Below are 18,720 nucleotides of genomic sequence, written 5' to 3' on the forward strand. Positions count from 1 at the left end.
CACTGCCTAAAAAAATTGACCTCGATCAACTTATCACGCCGACTCACTCCGCAAACTCATAGATCGATATACATACTACAGTTGTGACCCTCGTCCTAGCAAAGCCACTTTTTCCCTTTATTTTTTAAAACGTTGTCTGAGATCTTGCATAGTGTATTTATATCGCGCAACTATGGCGGGAAAGAAGGGCGGCGAAAACACGAAGAAGGCGGCGGGCAATGCGAGAGTATGATATCATACCCCTCCCAAATACAGCTATGTCCTCACTTTTGGGAATGTAGCTGAACTAGCGGTACACAACTATAGAAAGCCGAAGCTGCCGCGCAGAAAGAGGCGGCTGCAAACGCTAGAAAAGCCGAGGAGGAAGCTCGCGAATGGTCGAAGGGAGCCAAATCATCTGCGAAGAAGTATGAGAGACCCCCCACACCCGAGCCACTTTCACCCAACTCAACACCAGGAGCCAACAATACCGATATGATCACACTTAATATGCCCAAGAGAAAAAGCACCACTGACAACCCACTCTCCAGAGAGCAAGCCGAAACCAAAAAGGCCGAAGCAGCCCGTAAAAAAGCCGAACGCGAAGCCCAACTAGCCGCCGAAGAAGCCTCCCTCCCCTCCAAACCCAAAGGCGCCGGCGCAAAATCCGCCTCGAAAAAGAACCTTCCCCGCGCCGGCACCCTTGATCTTTCCCAGCTCGACGCCGACGAGAAACCCACAGGGCACAAAAAGGCCACCCCGGCCCTCAACGCCACTGGCATCGACAACGCGCTCGACGCCCTCTCACTCACCACCTCGTCCGAGACGACCAAGATCGACCGCCATCCGGAGCGGAGGTTCAAAGCCGCATACGCCGCCTTTGAGAGGCGCCGGTTGCCGGAGATTGAGCAGGAGCAACCGGGCCTGCGGAGGCAGCAACGCATTGAGGTTGTGCGGAAGGAGTTTGAGAAGAGTGAAGAGAACCCGTTTAATCAGGCTACCGTTGCGTTTGATGCGACGAGGGAGGAGGTGATGGCTGTTAAGGAGGCGGAGAGGAGGAAGATTGAGGGGCGGTTGGTGGGGAAGAGGGATTTGTGATCTTTTTTCTTTCTTTTTTCTTCTGGGTTTGTGTATTTTCTTTCCTGCGGGTTTTTTGGGGACCGGGTTAGCGGGCACACTGTTTCCGCATATAATTATGGCGGGTTTTGCTTTCTCTCGTTTGGAATGAATGGATGAATGGTGATGATTGTTTGATGATCATGGCATGGTTCTATGTATTCATGCAGACGAACATGGGATAAGCAGTACATGATTTTCCTCATTCCATTATTTCAGGATAGATATTTCTCCTCTCAATTTTTTGTATGGCATATATACTGATCTGATGACTCGCAATTATGCCCCAAAACTTGTGTATTGACTTTTTGATTTCTAAGATAGACTAAGTTCGATAAATCAACGGAGAAATTTCTCTGATAGCTTCAAATGAAAAAAGAAAGATTAGTTTGTCTATGTTTATTTATGACAGTGATTAAATAAAGAGATATTATGCTGTGTAAAATCCAGCAGCAGGTATTGGGGGGGAAATATTCAAAAAGAATGGTAGGAAGCATTACAAGGTGAGCTCAAAAATCGAAGCTTTTAAACCAAAGACTCTTAACTCCAGTTTCGAAGACGGAAAATGTGCAATATATAACATGGTAGAGGTCGGGGAAGAGGCAGAGGTGCGTAGATAGGTACAGGTAATAGATCAAAAACGAGAATGAGATATATATAAAAACAATGAGAAAGGAAATCAGTAAGGGGAGGGAAGTAGTAGACGGTGAGTATGAGGCACAAAGAAAGGAAGAAAAAAGCAAACATGTGGGCTAGTGGGGAGAGTGTGTAATGGCACATCAGTCAGTAACTAGATATGAGTAGATATCCGAATCACTGTATGTATACCAGCTGCAGATTAGCCTCGACTCATTAGGACAACATAGATGAAGAATAAAAACAACCACGTACAATTTCCCAAAGCTCTCCCTTCCCATGGCATCCTCACGAACCCAGACGCTCACGTTACGTGACACCACACCAAAAACACCATAACCGCGACTGTCAATCTTCACTCTGGAACGGCAATAACCATAAACCTCCGTCCAGACGCTGCCCGCATGCGCTTTTCCTACATACATGCGCTTCGTGTCGGCAGGGCCGTTGCTGAGGACGCAAGCGAGACCATCTGGATGTGCTGAGTCGCCCAGGCGGACGAATCCTGTACAAGAAGTGTTAATTAATCATGACAGGCACCCGAGATTTGGGGGTGGATACAGGGGTTGCACGAGATTTCGAGCAGATATGTATAAAGCAAAGGGGCAGAAACTAACCAATACAATTCCTTTTATCAAAATAATCGCGCTGTCGACCGTATGCATATAATTTTCTAGCAAGGGCTAGGTCGGCTAGTCGGTCATTGCAGGAGGGTTTGAGGATGCCCTGGCAGCCACCGCACATTCCGTACAGGTCGCCGTAAAAAAGGCAGGGGTGGCCCTCTTTGCGAAGGAGGATTAGGGCATATGCGAGCGGCTTGAAGAAATCTTCTATGGGTTCCTATTTGGTTGTTAGGAGGCCCTAATTTTTTGACGCGTCATTTTAGTGGGCGATTGGCAAGAATAATTTACCTCGAGGGATTGGGACGGTTGCTGGATTGTTGTTAGAAATTTGAAAGTGGCTAGAATTTGTGTAGTGAAACAAAGAAAACAAACTTACAGTATCATGGTTCATGACAAATGTCTAGCCACTCCGACATGTTAGTGAACCCGTTTGTACCTTCTTGTCGATCGGTTGAAGAGGGGTTTCTAGATAAAAACGCACCACAGCATGTTTCTGCTCATATTTAACCAAAGTCCCCTCAAAGACCCTACGCAAATCAGCGCCTGCCGTCCTCGAAATCTGAGAAAACCGGTGGACCAATGGCGCATCAAATAACGAGACCAGGTAGTCCATTCGTCCTAAATATTCCAAAAGTTCTCGGACTTCTACCTTCCAATATTCAGCCACAAGGAACCAGCCAGGCCCAACCGTTCGCTGAACATGGCCGATAAACTCTTTTAGAAACCCAGCTGAATAGTGTTTTACCGCATCCAACCTGAGACCAGCGATCGGTAGTTGGTCACCTATCCATTGAATCCATTTCAGGACGTCCTCACGAACTTCTGGATGGGAGTAGTCCAGATTCGCAAACATCAAATAGTCGTAGTTGCCATTCTCCTTGCTAACATCTCGCGCCCAGTCCTTAGTATCGGGCCCCATGATTTTATATATCCCTGTTTTCTTATTACGGGCATTATAGTCGACTCCTGTAAAATGGTACCAATGATATTTCATTTTGCTGTACCTTGTCCCCCGACCAGGAAATGAAAAACCCAACCAAGCTTCAATTTCCTCGGGCTCACTGATGATTTTTCTGCGGTCTAAAGTTTTGGTTGTGGCATTAGTATCAACACTGGACGTATTTTTGGGTAGTACAGACGTAGAAAACCCCTTCCCCATGGCCCATTAGTGGCATTTAATTTAAAAGGTCAGAAACCCACCTTTCGGATTAACCCTAACCGCCACACACCTCTCCGTATGATCAGCCGCAGCTTTATGATTAAGCACCGTATCCCAAATGACCGCAATCTCCATCTCATGCGCCCTCTTCACAAGAGCAACAAGCTCCTCCTTAGTCCCCCACTTCGTGGCCCTGGACCCTTTCTGATCGAACTCGCCCAAGTCGTAAAGGTCGTAGATGTCATACCCGTTGCCGGACGGGCTCATGGCCTTACAGCCCGGTGGGAGCCAGATACTGGTCACTCCGATCGCCTTAAGACTTGGCAGGGCTGCCAGCAGCCGTCGCCAATGTTTCTGGTCATCAGGCACGTACCACTCGAAGGCCTGGAGCATGAGCTGGTTTTGCTCACCCGACTCATCGGGGTTGAAGTCTGGGAAAATGATTAGTGAAGTGCTACTTGTTTTCTTTCGGGAATTTTGCGAAGGTAGTAAGAGAAACCATAGGTAATGACGGTATTGAGTTTTGAAATGGAAGAGCTTAAAAATTTGCGGAGGACAGTCGAATAAACCGAATAAAGCGTCGCCGGTCAGAAATGAATTACGTATCCAGACAGAAAATGAGACCCAACAACGGAGATCCATAAAAATCCATAAAATTACATATAGGAAGAGGGTCAGCCAAAAAAGACAAAACTTACCGTCAATATCAAGCCATTGCGTCTCCCGCTTCCGAAATATATACTGGTAGGCTGACGATATAAGAGACCCCATTCTTCCGCAACAAGAGGGTCCCGACAGACACCGCCGCAGCCACTTCCCGCCTCAAACACCCTGGACAGGATGCACTTCTCAGAAACTAATGCAGACAGTGTTGGGAAAAAAGGGAAGAAAGATATCACACGTCACGTGCACACGCACGTCTGTCTCACTGTAGTAGTATACTCTGTACGTATACGCAGTTTAGTTCATGCTCCGTTTCTTTCTTTTTCTTTCTCTTCTTCCTTTCTGTGCTTGAGTTATGATCTCGTTGTTCTCAAATAGCAAGAAAGAATAAAATAAACAAAAAAAAAAAAAAAAAAAAAAAAAAAAAAGAATTAGCGTGTGGATAGTTAAATAAAGTTTCAGGGGTAGTTCGGCCTGTGATTTTTTGATACACCGATGCACAGTTCAGGGGACCAGGGGCAATTGATCAAAGAATGGGTCTCCTATATGATGAGCAATGTAACTGGAAAATCGTATAGCAGACAGGGAGTATTAAGGTAAATATGTACTGGGTATATGTATGTACGTATATGGGTTTGGTATGTTCAGAAAGGAGACACGTGGAATGAGTGGTTGGTGGTTTTAAGATGCGGCAATGAGAGATCAGCCGTAGGCGACTATTCTACGTACTAACTGTAATAGGAAAGAACGGTCTTGGCATGGTTGAGGAATCATATCATCACGTTCAGTTTAATTATCGCATGTGGTTAGACTGGTGGCAACATTGTAAATGCACAAAAAGAGTAGGAATATTAACTTTTGTGAGAGAAATGCTATACAATGTCTATCAGAGGGTGAAAAGAAATGGGCTCTATCTAACACACTTCTAGAAACGACAATGAGAAAGCAACTCTATGAACACTATCCATGGCATATAGAAAAGCAAAAAGGTTCTTTTGGAAAAATCAGGGAATATCCATCACCCTCTATCTATACATGCAATAGAAAAAGTTGCTCTAAAAAAAAGACCAGACAGTAGAAACGAACCAGGAAACGCACAGAAATGAAATGAAGAATAGTACATGCCAATTTTTATTTTTTTGAAAAGAGAGGGAACAAATGAATACAAACGAAACAAAAATCGAAGGGGAAGTTATTTGCGGACATGGTTATTTCAAACAAAAAGTAACAGCTTGTCTATCTGGTATTTCATTACTTTTCATCTTTTTTAAAAACAAAAGGAATTCTGATCCAAAAAAAAAAAGAAAGAAAGAAAGAAAGAAAGCAAGAAAATTACATCCCGGATGAATCCGCTAGGGACATAAGGAAGGTCAAATAGTGCGTCGCGACCAGGTGTTCTAGGAGGTAGGTATCGAGAGGGTTAAAGGAACGGGTAGGCGGTAAATTGAGGATAATCAAGGAAGAATTTATTTCAAGTCGATACCCTGAGTGGCGTTGAGGACGCGCTTGATGTCACCTGTAGAGAATAGGAACTCAGTAAAACGATTATACAAGGAAATTCAGAATGAGAAGGAACCGGGGAACATACCGTAGATAGCAAACTGGCCAGCAGTGATAGCACCAACCAGGAAGAGACGAGCACTAAGACCGCTGAAGCTGCCCTTGAGTCCGAGATCCTTGGCAATCTTGATCAAGCGGGACATGTTTCCTTCACCTGGAAGGCCTTCAGTCTTGTTGATTTTGCTAAGCATAGTGTCGGCAGGCTGGGAGATAACGGCGGAAGCAAGACCAGCGACAAGACCAGATCCCAAGTTGATTGAGGTCTTGGCGCCATTAGAGAGGGTATCCTTGTCGAAATGACGGTACAGAGCCTCGGAGACTCTCTCGAAGACGACGAACTTGGCCATAGTGTAGGGAACCCTTTAGAGAAATTAGTACAAATTAAATCAAAGCGATGTATGTATGCGCGGATGCTTTTGGGGTTGGGGAGGAGAAAGCTTACTGTTTCAAGAGGATAGGGCCGAAACCAGAGTAGAAAGCACCGATTCCTTCATTCTTCAAGATCTTTCCGAATCCACCGACAAGACCAGAAGCGAAACCAGGTTGAGAAACGAGACGGATACGAGTGGCCTCGAGAGGGCAGAGAGCGATGGAAGCGAAGAACTCAGCAAGAGCAGAGGAGGAGAGGTAGACAGCAGTTCTGTTCCTGGCGGCAGTCTCATAGCCAAGGAAGTCGATTGACTGCTTCTTGAAGAACTCGTAACCTCCGAACTTGAAGGCACCTTGGAGGAAGTAACCCGCAGCAGTAGGACCGAAACCGGTCAGGAGAGCGGCAGCTCCCTCATTCCGAACGACCTGTCTGAATCCTGCAATCATGCCTCTGTTGTAGGTCTGGGGTTCAAGCTGGATTTTCGTCTTGACACTGCAAGGCGATTGCCATTGTTAGCCTCGGGTAAACAACGGACAGGCGTAGAAAGGGGGTTACAACAAACAAGAAGAAGAGAGACAATGGGACTTACACGTCGACAGGTGTGAGGGCGCCATGGGTAGCTGAACAGCAGACAGCGCCAGCAAAGGCGAATCTTGCGTACAGGTTAATGCCGCTCAACTGAGGGCCCTGGGGGGTAGGCAAGGCTGGCTTTTTGACGCCATCCAGCTGGGCAGAAGGGGCAGCAGCAGCAGCCATTGTGAAAGGAATATACACAAACTAATAAGCGAGAGGTCGCGACAAAGAGGGAGGAGTGGAGGGGGGCCCGAAACGAGAGAACGGGGGAGGGTGGGATTATTATTAGTAGTATAATATGACCACAGAAAAGAAAGTGGAAAAAGTCTTTTATTATAAAAAGAAGATCAAAGTCCGCGATCGAGAGTTTTCCTCCGAAAACTTTTCACGACCAATCACGGAATAGCAAAATGCCGAGAGTTTCTCGTGGAGACACTAGCACCGTTAAGGACTAGCGGAACAGCTGCTTAGTCACCCTCGTTCCAGCACCCTCGCCGTCGATTGGCGGGACAACATGCAGGCTTGTACTGGAACTGGGCTTGGGGATGGACGAAGCATCAAGCATATCCAGAGGAAACAGCCGCATCAAACCTGGTCATGGCAGTATTCCAGGTCAGAGGAGGAGGTTGAAATGGTTTTGATATTGAGCGCAGTGGTGGCAACTCAGGGACTCCCGTCACTCAGTACAGGGGCGAGCCGTTCCGCGCTGCCCGATCTCTGGGCAAGTCTGGGCTGTTCCTGGATTTATTTTACCCCTTGGCCAAACCATCCATCGGGTGGTGGTGGCGACCAATGATGTCATCCGCGCGGCAGCCCCAAGAACCGCAACTCTTCAAATTCACTCATATATCACTTCGAAAAATATGTGAAAAAGATCAAAGAGACACATCAATGTGATGCCGAAGCGATCGATCAACGTTCGTTCTAGGGTTTTCTGAATTTAAGCTTTTAAGGAGAGGTATGTCAAAATATCATAGTGAAACCAAGATCCGCTAACTGGGCTTTCCTTCCCCCCATCATTGTCAATATTCAAAGTCCCCTTTCAATCAATCTCCTTACCCAATAAATACCAACATTACACACATATACATATATATCCAATTTAAGTCATCACCAATCCAAGACAGGATGTCAAAAAGGAAGAGACAAATCGACGCTATCATCACCTTACAAAGGGATAATGATGGGTCCAGTCACTCCAATATCCCAGCGAATGGCGACAGCATCATTGACACCAACATACTCAAGGGCAAAAAGTTGTCCAGCAGGGCAGTCGAACTCAGGATATCCATGGAATGATTGGATCCAGTCCGCGCTTCCCGGCGCTTCAACCTGGATACGGCCTTGATGGATATCACGGCTCCGCTGCGTCTCTGCCAGTGCGGCAGGGCGCCATTGAGAGACTGTCGCCGGGGAGAAGTCGTGCGTCGGTGGGTCGATGACGGTGAAAACGTCCGCCTGCTTGGACCCGCTGGAGACGTCGCGGGGCCACAGGTCAAATTGGAGCCTGCAGCGGCGGCCCTGGAGGTCGGGGGAGATGTCGAAGGTAACGATTGTGGTTGTCTCGTGTGCGGCGATGCCGTCTTTCACGACAAGAAGTTGGTCCTGTGGGTCTTCTTTGAGTTTGCCGCTTGAGACCCAGTAGCGGAATGTGCGGTGTGGGTAGATTTTGCCGTTTATTTGACGACTGGTAATGTCCCCAGCTGGGGAACTGGCTGGGGCAGCGAGGACTGCGGTTGCGGCAGCGATGAACAGTGTGGCGAGCTTCATGGTGGCTTGATGGATAGAACTTTTGGGGAAGTATCAAAAAAGGAGGCAGCTATATCGTGGATAAACACTGAAGTAAGCTGAAAACGAGCGTGATACGTTAACGGCGAGGAAGAGTAGATCATACACTGGTTAAATGAAGATAGAATGGAATGCTGAAAATGAAAAAGGAGGAAGCGGGCTCCAAGCTCCCATTTTATATACTTCGCAGTTCCCCAAGATTACCCCAATATAGACAAGCGAAGTAGAAGTACCGAGACCTCGCGGAATTCGCAAGCGGATTCCTTTACGTCGGCTAAATGTTATCGACATGTCATCGACGCCATACCCGAATAGCAGGGATCTGCACGCAGGGTCTCAAACTAAGACACAGCTCCATGCCCAAGCCCACCCAAGCAGCCAACCTTGCCTTTAACCCTAGCCTATCGAATTTCGCGGATTCCAGCACCAGTGCAGCGCGTGATGGCTTAGAAAAACGAAGACTTACTTTTAGCCTCTCAGAAAGCTTAGTTACTGCGGCCAAAAGCAAAAGAAGTACCAGGACAATCACGATGGAAGGCTGCCGGCTCTCTATATCTCCCGAGGTTGGCATTTATTCCATCTTCTCCGCCCTTGGCCGTTTGGGTTCGGAGAAGGTGAGGCTAGTCATTCATATCTCACTACAGTCCGCCGGAAGAAGTCATAAACTGAGCTGATAGCCAACCGTAATCAAGCACCGTTGGCTCTGCGGTGTCGGGTAGGAGAACAAACTCCAATTGACCACTCTTTAAAGCCAAAGGAATTTTTGAGCTGGAGAGTTGATTGGCACATGTTTCTCGAGTGATTATTTCTGATGTCAATGCATCCGTAGCGTCTATCTATTTTTGGCATGTACTGTGTCTCTTTCAGAGCACGAGGTGGAGTCAATGTTCCGGTGATCAATGTTCCGGTGATCAATGTTCGCTCGTTCTGTTCATTATTGCGTAGTTCCGACCACATACGGATTCGTTCATTGACAAATGCTACCTTCACAGCTGGGTTTTCAGCTTGACCTGCGCCAATTAATAGAACGAACTGATTTTTGGGAATCCATGGATACTGGAGGAAAGTTTTCCCCAAGTTAGCAAGTTCCATGGATCAACAATAGCTTCCGACAGCTTACCCAGCCCCAGCCGATGATAGCTCTCCAACCCATGTCTAATGTTTCCCGCGGCCTTCAGAAATTCTTGAAAGGGCTAGCCTCTGATGATGGCCCATTCTTCGTATTCATCATGTCCTGTACCGGGACAGTCACAACAAACAAAGAGGATACCGACGATCGTTGTCTCAGTCAAGCAAGCGGAGAAAGAGTGGGTAGGGATACGAGGAAAGATGTTGTCGAGGTTGGAGGCAACCACCCCATGTTCAGCATCATCCTCATCCAGGCTAGCTAGGCAAACCTTATCGGGTAAGGAAGGGGCTTTTGAGTTAGGGCTGTGGCATCGGAATTACAGCCACCGGCGCCGCTGACACTGATTGACCACGTATCAGGTACTCCTGCGAAGGTGGGAGGGGAGTACTTGGCACACGTAGCAGCAGGGTTGAGTGGAATGGTGGGTGAGGAGTGAGCTGGTAGTTGAAGGAAGGTTGTGTGTGGGGACCGAGATATAAGGTTCTTGCGTGGCGGGGAGGCTGAAAATAGCGACCGATCGATGGAACCAGAGTGGCTACAGACAGGCATGGACGGACAATACTTGGTGGATAATGTGTTTTTTTGTTCTTCCTGTCTTTGAATCATTACTAACAAAAAATATGTTCGAAGTGGAATAAGTAGAATGTCAGAACAGACACACACATTATTCCAACCGTCTATAGACCCAACCACTTTACATTGTCTATGTGTTTCAGAAGCACTGCCATTAATTGCCAGCAAGCATTGAATCCAGTGTGTTGCATCAATCATTCTAGCACTAAAATTCTGGCTATCTATCTAATAACTAACGTACGTACATACACATATGTCCATGAAGCATTTCATCAATTCATAATCCAGCTCAAAAAGAAAGATCCTGCACAGAACGACGCAGAAATAGCAGCTAAAGCTAAACAGCAACAATAATAGCCATCCTTCCTCCAAAACAATTGGGGGCAACGAGGTAAAAATCCCAGTGCAACCGATGTGAAGTTTAAAGCAACAGACGCGGATTGATGGGACGGTAGGGTAGGCAGGGATGGTAGACTTGACGCAAACAAGTACATATTTTAAATTCAAAGTCAAAAAGAAAAAAAGATATCGCTTCATTATGGGGTAAAATCAAATGCTCATTGCGCTGGCCAAGGAAAGAAAATGAAAACAAATGAGAAAAAAAAGAACAAATGAAAGAAAGTAACACGCTATATCATGTCGAAGCAACGAACAACAATGGTGTCTCATCGTCAGCCGTAGCTGTGTGGGCTGGTTAAGGCAAATGAGACTGTAATTATGCCTCAGTTGGCATCCTGACACACTCAGGAAGTGGCGCAGGATCTGCTGACTGTGTTTGCTGTCGTTCCAGTTCCTCTACTCTTTCTTGCATCATAGCCTACGGTGACGGTTTTATGGTTTCTGCCGATGGGTTCTCAAAACTTGTTGATGATGAGGCTGGTGTTGATGGTTGACATCCTACGGCTAACGATTCTTGCGCTGGTTCTATGATTTGATCGCTGGATGTAGAGTCGCGGTCTTTAGTCGGTTGTATGGGCTGGGGTGGCATGGTTTGAACTGATGAACAAACGATGTTGTCATGCTGGCTAGGAGATGGTTCGTTTGGTTGGGCTGCTACTGTAGGTTCCGATACGACTGGTGGCTGTAGCTGGGGCTGTACGGAGGATTCAATGGACTGAGCTTCGCTTTGACAGCGATGTGCAGCGCGGTTCGGAGTGGGTTGCGATGCGTGAGTTTGCTGTAATTGCATACTATCAACAGATGGTATTCCGAAATTGGGACTTCCACATGCTGGTGTAGGGTGAATAACCCTATCGTCCGCCACGGAGTTCAATGGAAATTCCGGCTCAATAGACGCTATAGTAGGGGAAATGACGATTGAGGGCGGGCTGTGTTCCATAGCTATTGGTGTCGATATATCTGGCTGAACGAAATGTCGTGGACTTGTTGTGGGGTGGACAACAGTGCTCTCTTGCCTCGCCATGCTAATTGATAGGTAGAGGACAAGGACGCTGAGGAAAGCAAGCGCAACATTCCGTCTATCGCTAGCCAGCACGCGGATATAATTTGCACAGAGAGTCTGCAGATCTATCTCACTGGGTTTGGTATGCCCATTGGCTCGCCCATGCTCGAATGTCCGTGGCTCTGGTTGCTCAAAGGAGGGCGGAGGTGAAGACCGGTCAAAATCAGATTGAAACGGAGGAACTATATCATCATCTTCAAGCCCATCAATGGCCTCCTGTGTGGGTGGCGGTGATTCTCCGTAAATTTCTCGCCTCCGCTTCTCCTCCTCCGACAAACGTCGTGCCTCCTCGAGTTTCATCTGATCCTCTTCGGTAATTCTCCGCTCTAGCTCCCGTTTAATTTCAACTGGAAGCGCCAATCCAACCTCGACATCGACTTTTTCCATTTCTCTCCACGCTGCCGCCCAAGCACCGGCTCTCATAAGACCATTGGCGGCATACACTTTGATCTCCCATTTCCGCTTCTCCCCTTCTAAATGCCGAAGTACCCTTGCGCCACAATCGGCGCATTTTTCCCCCTCACATCCATCGCTCGAATCCCCGCAGTCCTCTTTCGCCCCGGACGTCCAGTCTGCATCATCTGCATTGTCTGCATCTTCCCGACCAAGGAAATGGCCGTATCCCAACCTTGGCCGAACAAGCTCTAGACTCTCCAATAACCGCTCCTCAAGCAAATCATACATTTCTTGAGGATGTGATATCAGCAACCCCCGATACCTCAGTACACCTGAGTTGACAATTTTATCCTCCAACAATTTCCACCTCGCCCAGTACTTCTCTGGCAGCACCTCCTGGAGAAGCTGTGCACTAGGTGTTCCCATGCCCTGTGGTAGTGATAGAGACGGTGGTAGTAAAGTACAATGGAGAAGAACGAGGGGGTACTCCTTTTGTACTGGCTCCTCCTTCGCCCGGGGTGATTTATAATTCCCTTTAGCAGACGGCGGTGTCGAGACAAGCGAGTGCATGGACATCCCCGACACACTCTGGCATGAATGCCCACGACCACCACCTCGATGCCTCCGAGATCGCGAAGGTGTGAGATCATCGTTGTCGTACCCGTATCCATACCCATTGTATTCTTCCTCATCGCCCATTTGCATCGCGCGGACCGAACTCGGGTGTCTAAACGGTGAGTCACGATCTCGCACGCCAGGCGCAACCTTTGAAAGCCGGGAAGGATATTTGCTCTTTTTAGACCCGGTGCTATTCACGGGCGAAGGGTCGTCACTATTGCCCTCTAAATAATGTTGCATATAATGCCCACGGAAATTAGAGGGTGTTATGGTTCCGTGGGAATCGTGCTTTCCTGATGGATATACGACGACTGAACCCGGTAAGGAAGATATGGATGAGCGGCTGGATGTTGACCTTGCGGCGTGTCGGCCCTCTTCATCGAAATAGTCTTCATCGCTAGTAAAAGTGGCCGAGGGTTCGGAAGACGAGGAAGAGGAATGAGGGCGTTCGTGATGATGATGATCGTACAAATTGGGTTCAGTGCCCGAGATAAATGTGTCTGCTTGGACTGCGGCAGCTGGATCTTTCTCCTCAAGCAGCTGAGATTCTCCCTCATTAAGAGCGGATGATGGCGAGCGAGCGAGTTCGTTACTATCACGGGCCCCTGCGTCTGAAGCATCCGATGCTGCCGGTTCTGGAGCCAAATCTGCCATGGCTTCAGTTCTGCGTATATTTACTCGATGCGATCCAGCCCCGCGCTTTCAACGGATATCACTACTTCGGAGTTTGATTGCTCCCTCCCCAACAGTTTCTGATGTTTGTTCTGGTTCGTAGAGATATGCTCAAGAATTCCGCGGTGCACAAGATCGATCGTAAATTGTGCGCACGGAGAAATATACACAACCTGCCAAAATAAAGGTCCTCTTGAAAATAATGTTCAAGTTTTGATCATAAGCTTTGCTCATAATTTAGTCCACGCCGACAACAAAAGCAAAAAACAAAAGAAAAAAGTGCAAATCCTGAAAATTAGCCGAATAGTGATAATGATATCTTTTGTTGATATTGCGTAAATATTTAAATTCCCAGCTGATATCGAGTCGAGGGAGAAAATGTTCTTCAAGTAGTCAGATAAATGTCGGATTTCCCTCTGTTTGGAGGAGGTTGGGGGTGATGCGCGTTGTGGGGGGCAACCAGTACAGTACAGAAATTCTGTGGCAGGGGCCCGAACCACACCGGATTGGTAACTAGAAGTCGTGAAACGGCTTTTTAGTGCAGCCAATGACCGAGCTTGCCTGATGTTCCCCTCCCCTCCCTTTGTTCATGAACGACGTGGGCAAATCAAACCAGACAAGGATGAGGCGGGAACCGATGAGATGGGTCCGAAGTTCCACCAACCACACGGGATATCCCTATCCATATAGTGTCACATTACAGACCAGAAGGGAGAAAAAAAATAAAAATTAATAGTAAGAAGGCCAGGGAGATGCAAGCGGTCGTGATGTATATAAATTAAAATCTCGCGCGCAAACTCAAGAACTAACGCGGTGGGGATGAATAGAAAGTACATATAGAGGGACCAAAACACTGCAACCAACCAAAGAAAATCGGTATGTGCATTTTTATATGTACTAGAAATCAAAAATTGAAACATTGAGGGGTATAAGTACCCATACCCAATCATCCGCCTAACCAAATGCCTATGCGCCAGCCCTCGTCGAAAGAGAATGACTAGCTTAAAATACTAGCAATATATAATAGAGATGATAACATGGAAAAGAAAATTATTCAAAATAACAGTGGCGTACGGCGAATATGTATTATAAAAAACCAAGAAAATCAGATGTGATAATTATTTAAGCAGAAGGGGGAGGCCGCCCCTCTCCCCCATCGTCATCTGGATCCATCATGGGGCGATACCCCTGATGTTCGCCAAAATAACTCATCACGTCCGGCGGTAAGTATTCTAGCCAAGGAATGAAATCTCCATCAAACGAAAACGGGAAGGCAGCTTGATCTTGCAACGCATTCATGTCGACATCTTGACTCTCGATCGTCATTATTCCGTTATTGCCACCTAGGTTAGTATTGGCATTTGACATTAAGGGAGTATTAAGCGTAGACAGGCGACGGTTCTCATTTCGAGCGGGGCCCATGGAGGGCTGAGGGACGCTATAGTTGTACGAGGTGGCGGTGTGATCGCGGGCGAGATACCCTGTGCTCAGGTCGCTATGAAGTCTCCCCGTTGGACTTTCAGTCTGGACGACAGGGCTCGGAAAACCGGAATTTCCAGCTAAGCGGTACGAGGTGTTAGCTGAAGCTATATCATTCGACGTAACTTCGGAATATTGTCCGGGCGAGGGATGTGTGTTTTGATGGTGTGCCGATATGAGATTTTCAGCGCTGTGTTGGTAGTGGCTTGTGATTGGAGGGTAACGGGCAACTGTCCCAGAGGGAGGGTTATTTTGAGAGGTTGCGGGTTGGTATTCGCCCTGATACTGGGGGTTGAGACTTGGGGAAGCACGGAGCATGGAGATTGGTTGGGGTGGTGGCATCTGATAGAGGAAACTTAGATTTGGTTGTGCCGAATCCGTAGCTCCTGTCAATGCCCAACCGATGGCTAATGCAAAATGGGTTAGCGAGCGAGAGTAAAATGATTGGGAAGAGATTAACATACCCTGGCTTGGATCCATTTTCGGTGACCCAACAGGTCCAACAGTCGCCTGGGATGAATGATGTGAAGTTTCGACAAAAGCATCCGATGCCCCAGAGATCGGCTCTGGGGAATCCTGTCGTGTCCGCTTCCACCCCGGCGGAGCTGCTCCGGAGGTTGCCGTTGGCCGTGGTTCAGCGGCATTTTCCATATCTTCGTCCGTGTAAAGTTGCGGATCCCCAATTCCTTTTGCCTTTTGGTCAAGAACGGTTAAAATGTATCGAACACCTTCCCAGTATACTTCCAATGATTTGAGGGCTTTGTAGCAACGCTGATAGTTTTCTTTTGCTGCAGTCGCTAACAAGATGTGTTTCGCAATGGAGTTTCGCTCTGACGATGCAGATGGTTCAACAGGTGGCAGAGTAAATTTGCTAACCGGGGGACCGGCAGAGGATGTAGGGGGAGATTCAGTCCGAGATGATGGCTGGGAGTAAAAGGCGCTCTCCATTAGAAATGCACAAGCAGCAATATATATTGGTTGGCTAGTGAAAGGATTTCCAATAAAGCTTTTGGCATCAATAAGCTCAGCAAAAGCCAAAATGTCGGCGATCGTTTTTGCAGATGACATTGATAGCTCTCGGCTATTTGGAAAGAGCTGTTGAATACGCCCACCAAAAGAATGGAGCAACGTTGGCTGATGGAGAAGCACAATCAAGGTATGAAACCACTGCAGCTGTTAGCGAAGTCATTAATAATAAATGATAGATCTCTCATATCACTTACGAAATGAAGTAAAATGAAATTGGTCCCTTCACCAGCTTTCACATAGTCCTGGAAATTAGCAGCATTGAAATGAAGCTTTGGCGAAAGTCGTTGATAGATACCTAGTTCAATGTTAGCTGCAGCCATGCAACTGGATAGTGGAAGGTAAGTTACCTGTTAGGTTGCTTTCCATGCTAGCTAAGCGCTTTAATATATCAGGAGTGACATGGTTGACTTCTTTTATCGCATTCAAAAGATCAGTTATCCTGCCATAAAGATGGATAATTCTCATAAGAGGTGGAAATGGGCCCGGCCAGCCGTTAGAGAGTGCAGACTCCGATTGCAATGGGAAGAAAATTTCAATATCATCATCCCGTAGTGTGACTGGTCTGCCAGTTCCAGACGAGATAACACGGTCTAGGAAAAAAATGGCCCAAAAGGAATCCACTCGTTCGCGCTCTTTGGCTCGGTCAGCGGATGTTGCAAATTTACCATCGTCATCAGGGCTGATGAGTGGTTCAGCTTCGTTTTCCAGATGAGCGTCATTGTAACTACTTCCATGGCCAGAAGTAACACATTTTGGAGTCAAGCCTGTTCGTCCATATCTGAATTTCATCCCCTCTAGTTTCTGCATTCCTAAATCCTGTGCCATTCTAATGGATATGCCTAAATACATCCATAGTCCACTATCATGATTCGATCCGAACTCGAGGTAGGCAAGTAAGAGGCACGCCTGCACTACAGTTAGAGTTGGGAAGGAGAGAGCTTCAACGACCGCACACATTGCACGATGTGCAAATGGTTGTCCTTGATGGGCATGATTTCGTTCACTGTTTGTGGATATCTTAGGTTCGATGCTCTGGGCCTGTAATGTCAGGAGCGGATGAAGCGAGAACCTTGCCGCCATTGCACATACGGCGTCGACTAGAATTGGTTCCACCCGTTTTTCTCTCAGGTCTCGGAGAAATCTATCGCGCTGTAGAAAGGGAAAATTACAGCCAAGGTGGGTGAAGAACACCTCGCACAGATGGGATATTAATCCACTAACTGGTAGGTTATCGTCAGGGTAATAAAACGGGATGCTATGGGAACGAGATTCCGTTGAACCTAAAGATGTTGATGCTGCCCTATCCGAGATTTTCGGGCTTCGAATAGACGAGAGGGATTCTGGATAGGAAGCATTAGTGTATTCGGAAAGGATATCAAGGCGGCTTGAGCTGATCTCACCATTGGATAGCGACGGATTGCTTTGTTTTGACTCCCTAACACGGACGACCTGTTTCCAGGATGGGAATCAGAGAAACCCTATATAATTTAAATATTGTAACCATACCATCTGTTTATAGCCAGGGACAATTGCAGTGGGTCCGAAGTAACGAAAGTAGGGTACATGGGTGCGACTGCTCTCAAGGAGCAAAGATCGATCTGCTCTGTCATATTAATACGAAGCTGTGACTAGCTAAGAAGAAGCACGCAAGGAACGGGCGATTAGCTTACTACTTTGAGGGCTTTCAACAACTGCAGACTGCCTACGTCCGTTTTGGGAAGGCTGCTGATCTCGTGGTGCAGAAACTGGGCTAGGATCTGACCGAGCCGCGGTTACAGGCGCATTCGGCCGCAACCCAGATTTCGATGTCTGCGGCGAAGCGCTTGTCGCATCATCTCGACGTGTGGGCGCGGTATCCGACTTCGTAGTTTTGCGGGTATTTAACGTGGCAGCGGGGTCTTTGTATCCCAAGCAGTTGTGGCCATAGTCTGAACAAGTTTTGCAAACTGCACTCACTCGGATTTAGTCACAGTACGAGAACGCATTTTATTAGGGCCCAGAGGATATTGGGATAAATCAATAATTACCTGGTCGTTCCCCAGAGCATCTAATCTTCCGTTTCCGACAAGTTTTGCAGCTATAGCGAACGAGGCGCAAGTGTTAGCTTTGAATGGATCAGGGACAAAAGGTAGCGGAAGCTTGTTGCAGAGCAACACTAAAAGAGGGGGATGACCAACGCAGCAGCGACCCTGCGCCTCTTTGTTTGAGGCTGCCCATCGGTAGAAACGAAGCGGATCTGTCGCGGTTGAGCAACCTGTTTGCCGTGAGAAGACAGGCTCATTGCAAGCGGACTGACAAGCGCATTTGGCGGACACGCGGCATCGGGCTCGTCGTTTTCACGAGAACAGGGATCGGGGTGGCCGATCGCGACCAAGGGAAGGCAAAGGCTTAAAGAGACACATCCCAGATGAGTATACCAAACGGGGCGGATGGTTAGTCACATCGCCGGGATATAGAATGATTGGAATAAATATATCCGGGCGATGAGGTTGTGGTGGTCGTGGCAAGTCACCGCGGCGGCGGTGGTGAACGACTGGGGTAAATTAAGCGGCCGCGGCTACTGAAGGGTCTTGGCATTCGGGAAGTGATTTGTATTGCCGGCACCCAATACCAAAAAGAATAAAATAGATACATAGATAGATAGATATTGCTCCCAGCAGGAACAGTATGTCTATGAAACTGAAAAATGTGGAAGACGATATGCCTAGCAATAAATCTCTCTATATATTATAGAAAAACTAACTTTTCCGAGTAAAATGCCCTGTAACGTAACATGACCTCACATGATATCACATGCACCCCATTGACCAGCCAGCTCTGCAGCCCATACAGCTCTGATATTAATGTTCATTCTTTCCTTTACAGATGTTCTCTACTGTATTTACATTCTTTATA

The 18,720-nt window shown here is 47.3% G+C and overlaps 7 protein-coding genes across 7 annotated transcripts; 2 read left to right on the forward strand and 5 right to left on the reverse strand.

Annotated features, from left to right (window-relative positions):
- Nucleotides 1–8: 8 nt before the first annotated feature.
- Nucleotides 9–1,552, forward strand: BDCG_04841 (uncharacterized protein). The gene is made up of 3 exons (XM_045420488.1): nucleotides 9–226; nucleotides 307–407; nucleotides 531–1,552. Exons 1-3 carry the CDS (start codon nucleotides 173–175, stop codon nucleotides 1,075–1,077), a joined length of 702 nt encoding a protein of 233 aa, XP_045276585.1. The 5' UTR covers nucleotides 9–172; the 3' UTR covers nucleotides 1,078–1,552.
- Nucleotides 1,370–4,846, reverse strand: BDCG_04842 (alpha-amylase). The gene is made up of 8 exons (XM_045420489.1): nucleotides 4,013–4,846; nucleotides 3,555–3,944; nucleotides 2,836–3,434; nucleotides 2,731–2,754; nucleotides 2,643–2,663; nucleotides 2,349–2,571; nucleotides 1,987–2,236; nucleotides 1,370–1,911 (listed from the first exon to the last, which is right to left on the reverse strand). Exons 2-8 carry the CDS (start codon nucleotides 3,904–3,906, stop codon nucleotides 1,875–1,877), a joined length of 1,506 nt encoding a protein of 501 aa, XP_045276586.1. The 5' UTR covers nucleotides 3,907–3,944; nucleotides 4,013–4,846; the 3' UTR covers nucleotides 1,370–1,874.
- Nucleotides 4,847–5,642: 796 nt separating this feature from the next.
- On the reverse strand, nucleotides 5,643–6,862 carry BDCG_04843 (mitochondrial phosphate carrier protein; the record flags this gene model as incomplete). The annotated part of the gene is made up of 4 exons (XM_045420490.1): nucleotides 5,643–5,692; nucleotides 5,765–6,096; nucleotides 6,179–6,598; nucleotides 6,696–6,862. The coding sequence occupies 4 exons, from the start codon at nucleotides 6,860–6,862 to the stop codon at nucleotides 5,643–5,645; spliced, it is 969 nt and encodes a 322-aa protein (XP_045276587.1).
- A 984-nt stretch (nucleotides 6,863–7,846) lies between these two features.
- BDCG_04844 (uncharacterized protein) lies at nucleotides 7,847–8,449 on the reverse strand (the record flags this gene model as incomplete). The annotated part of the gene is made up of 1 exon (XM_045420491.1): nucleotides 7,847–8,449. The coding sequence occupies one exon, from the start codon at nucleotides 8,447–8,449 to the stop codon at nucleotides 7,847–7,849; it is 603 nt and encodes a 200-aa protein (XP_045276588.1).
- Nucleotides 8,450–8,823: 374 nt separating this feature from the next.
- Nucleotides 8,824–9,858, forward strand: BDCG_04845 (uncharacterized protein; the record flags this gene model as incomplete). Its single annotated transcript, XM_045420492.1, has 2 exons — nucleotides 8,824–9,081; nucleotides 9,646–9,858. 2 exons carry the CDS (start codon nucleotides 8,824–8,826, stop codon nucleotides 9,856–9,858), a joined length of 471 nt encoding a protein of 156 aa, XP_045276589.1.
- A 1,128-nt stretch (nucleotides 9,859–10,986) lies between these two features.
- On the reverse strand, nucleotides 10,987–13,299 carry BDCG_04846 (uncharacterized protein; the record flags this gene model as incomplete). Its single annotated transcript, XM_045420493.1, has 1 exon — nucleotides 10,987–13,299. The coding sequence occupies one exon, from the start codon at nucleotides 13,297–13,299 to the stop codon at nucleotides 10,987–10,989; it is 2,313 nt and encodes a 770-aa protein (XP_045276590.1).
- A 1,140-nt stretch (nucleotides 13,300–14,439) lies between these two features.
- Nucleotides 14,440–18,106, reverse strand: BDCG_04847 (C6 transcription factor; the record flags this gene model as incomplete). The annotated part of the gene is made up of 9 exons (XM_045420494.1): nucleotides 14,440–15,203; nucleotides 15,261–15,963; nucleotides 16,020–16,120; nucleotides 16,173–17,165; nucleotides 17,226–17,274; nucleotides 17,332–17,423; nucleotides 17,496–17,771; nucleotides 17,853–17,902; nucleotides 18,003–18,106. The coding sequence occupies 9 exons, from the start codon at nucleotides 18,104–18,106 to the stop codon at nucleotides 14,440–14,442; spliced, it is 3,132 nt and encodes a 1,043-aa protein (XP_045276591.1).
- Nucleotides 18,107–18,720: the final 614 nt, after the last annotated feature.

This window comes from Blastomyces dermatitidis (assembly GCF_000003525.1).
Source record: "Blastomyces dermatitidis ER-3 genomic scaffold supercont1.5, whole genome shotgun sequence".
NCBI classification, from domain to species: domain Eukaryota; kingdom Fungi; phylum Ascomycota; class Eurotiomycetes; order Onygenales; family Ajellomycetaceae; genus Blastomyces; species Blastomyces dermatitidis.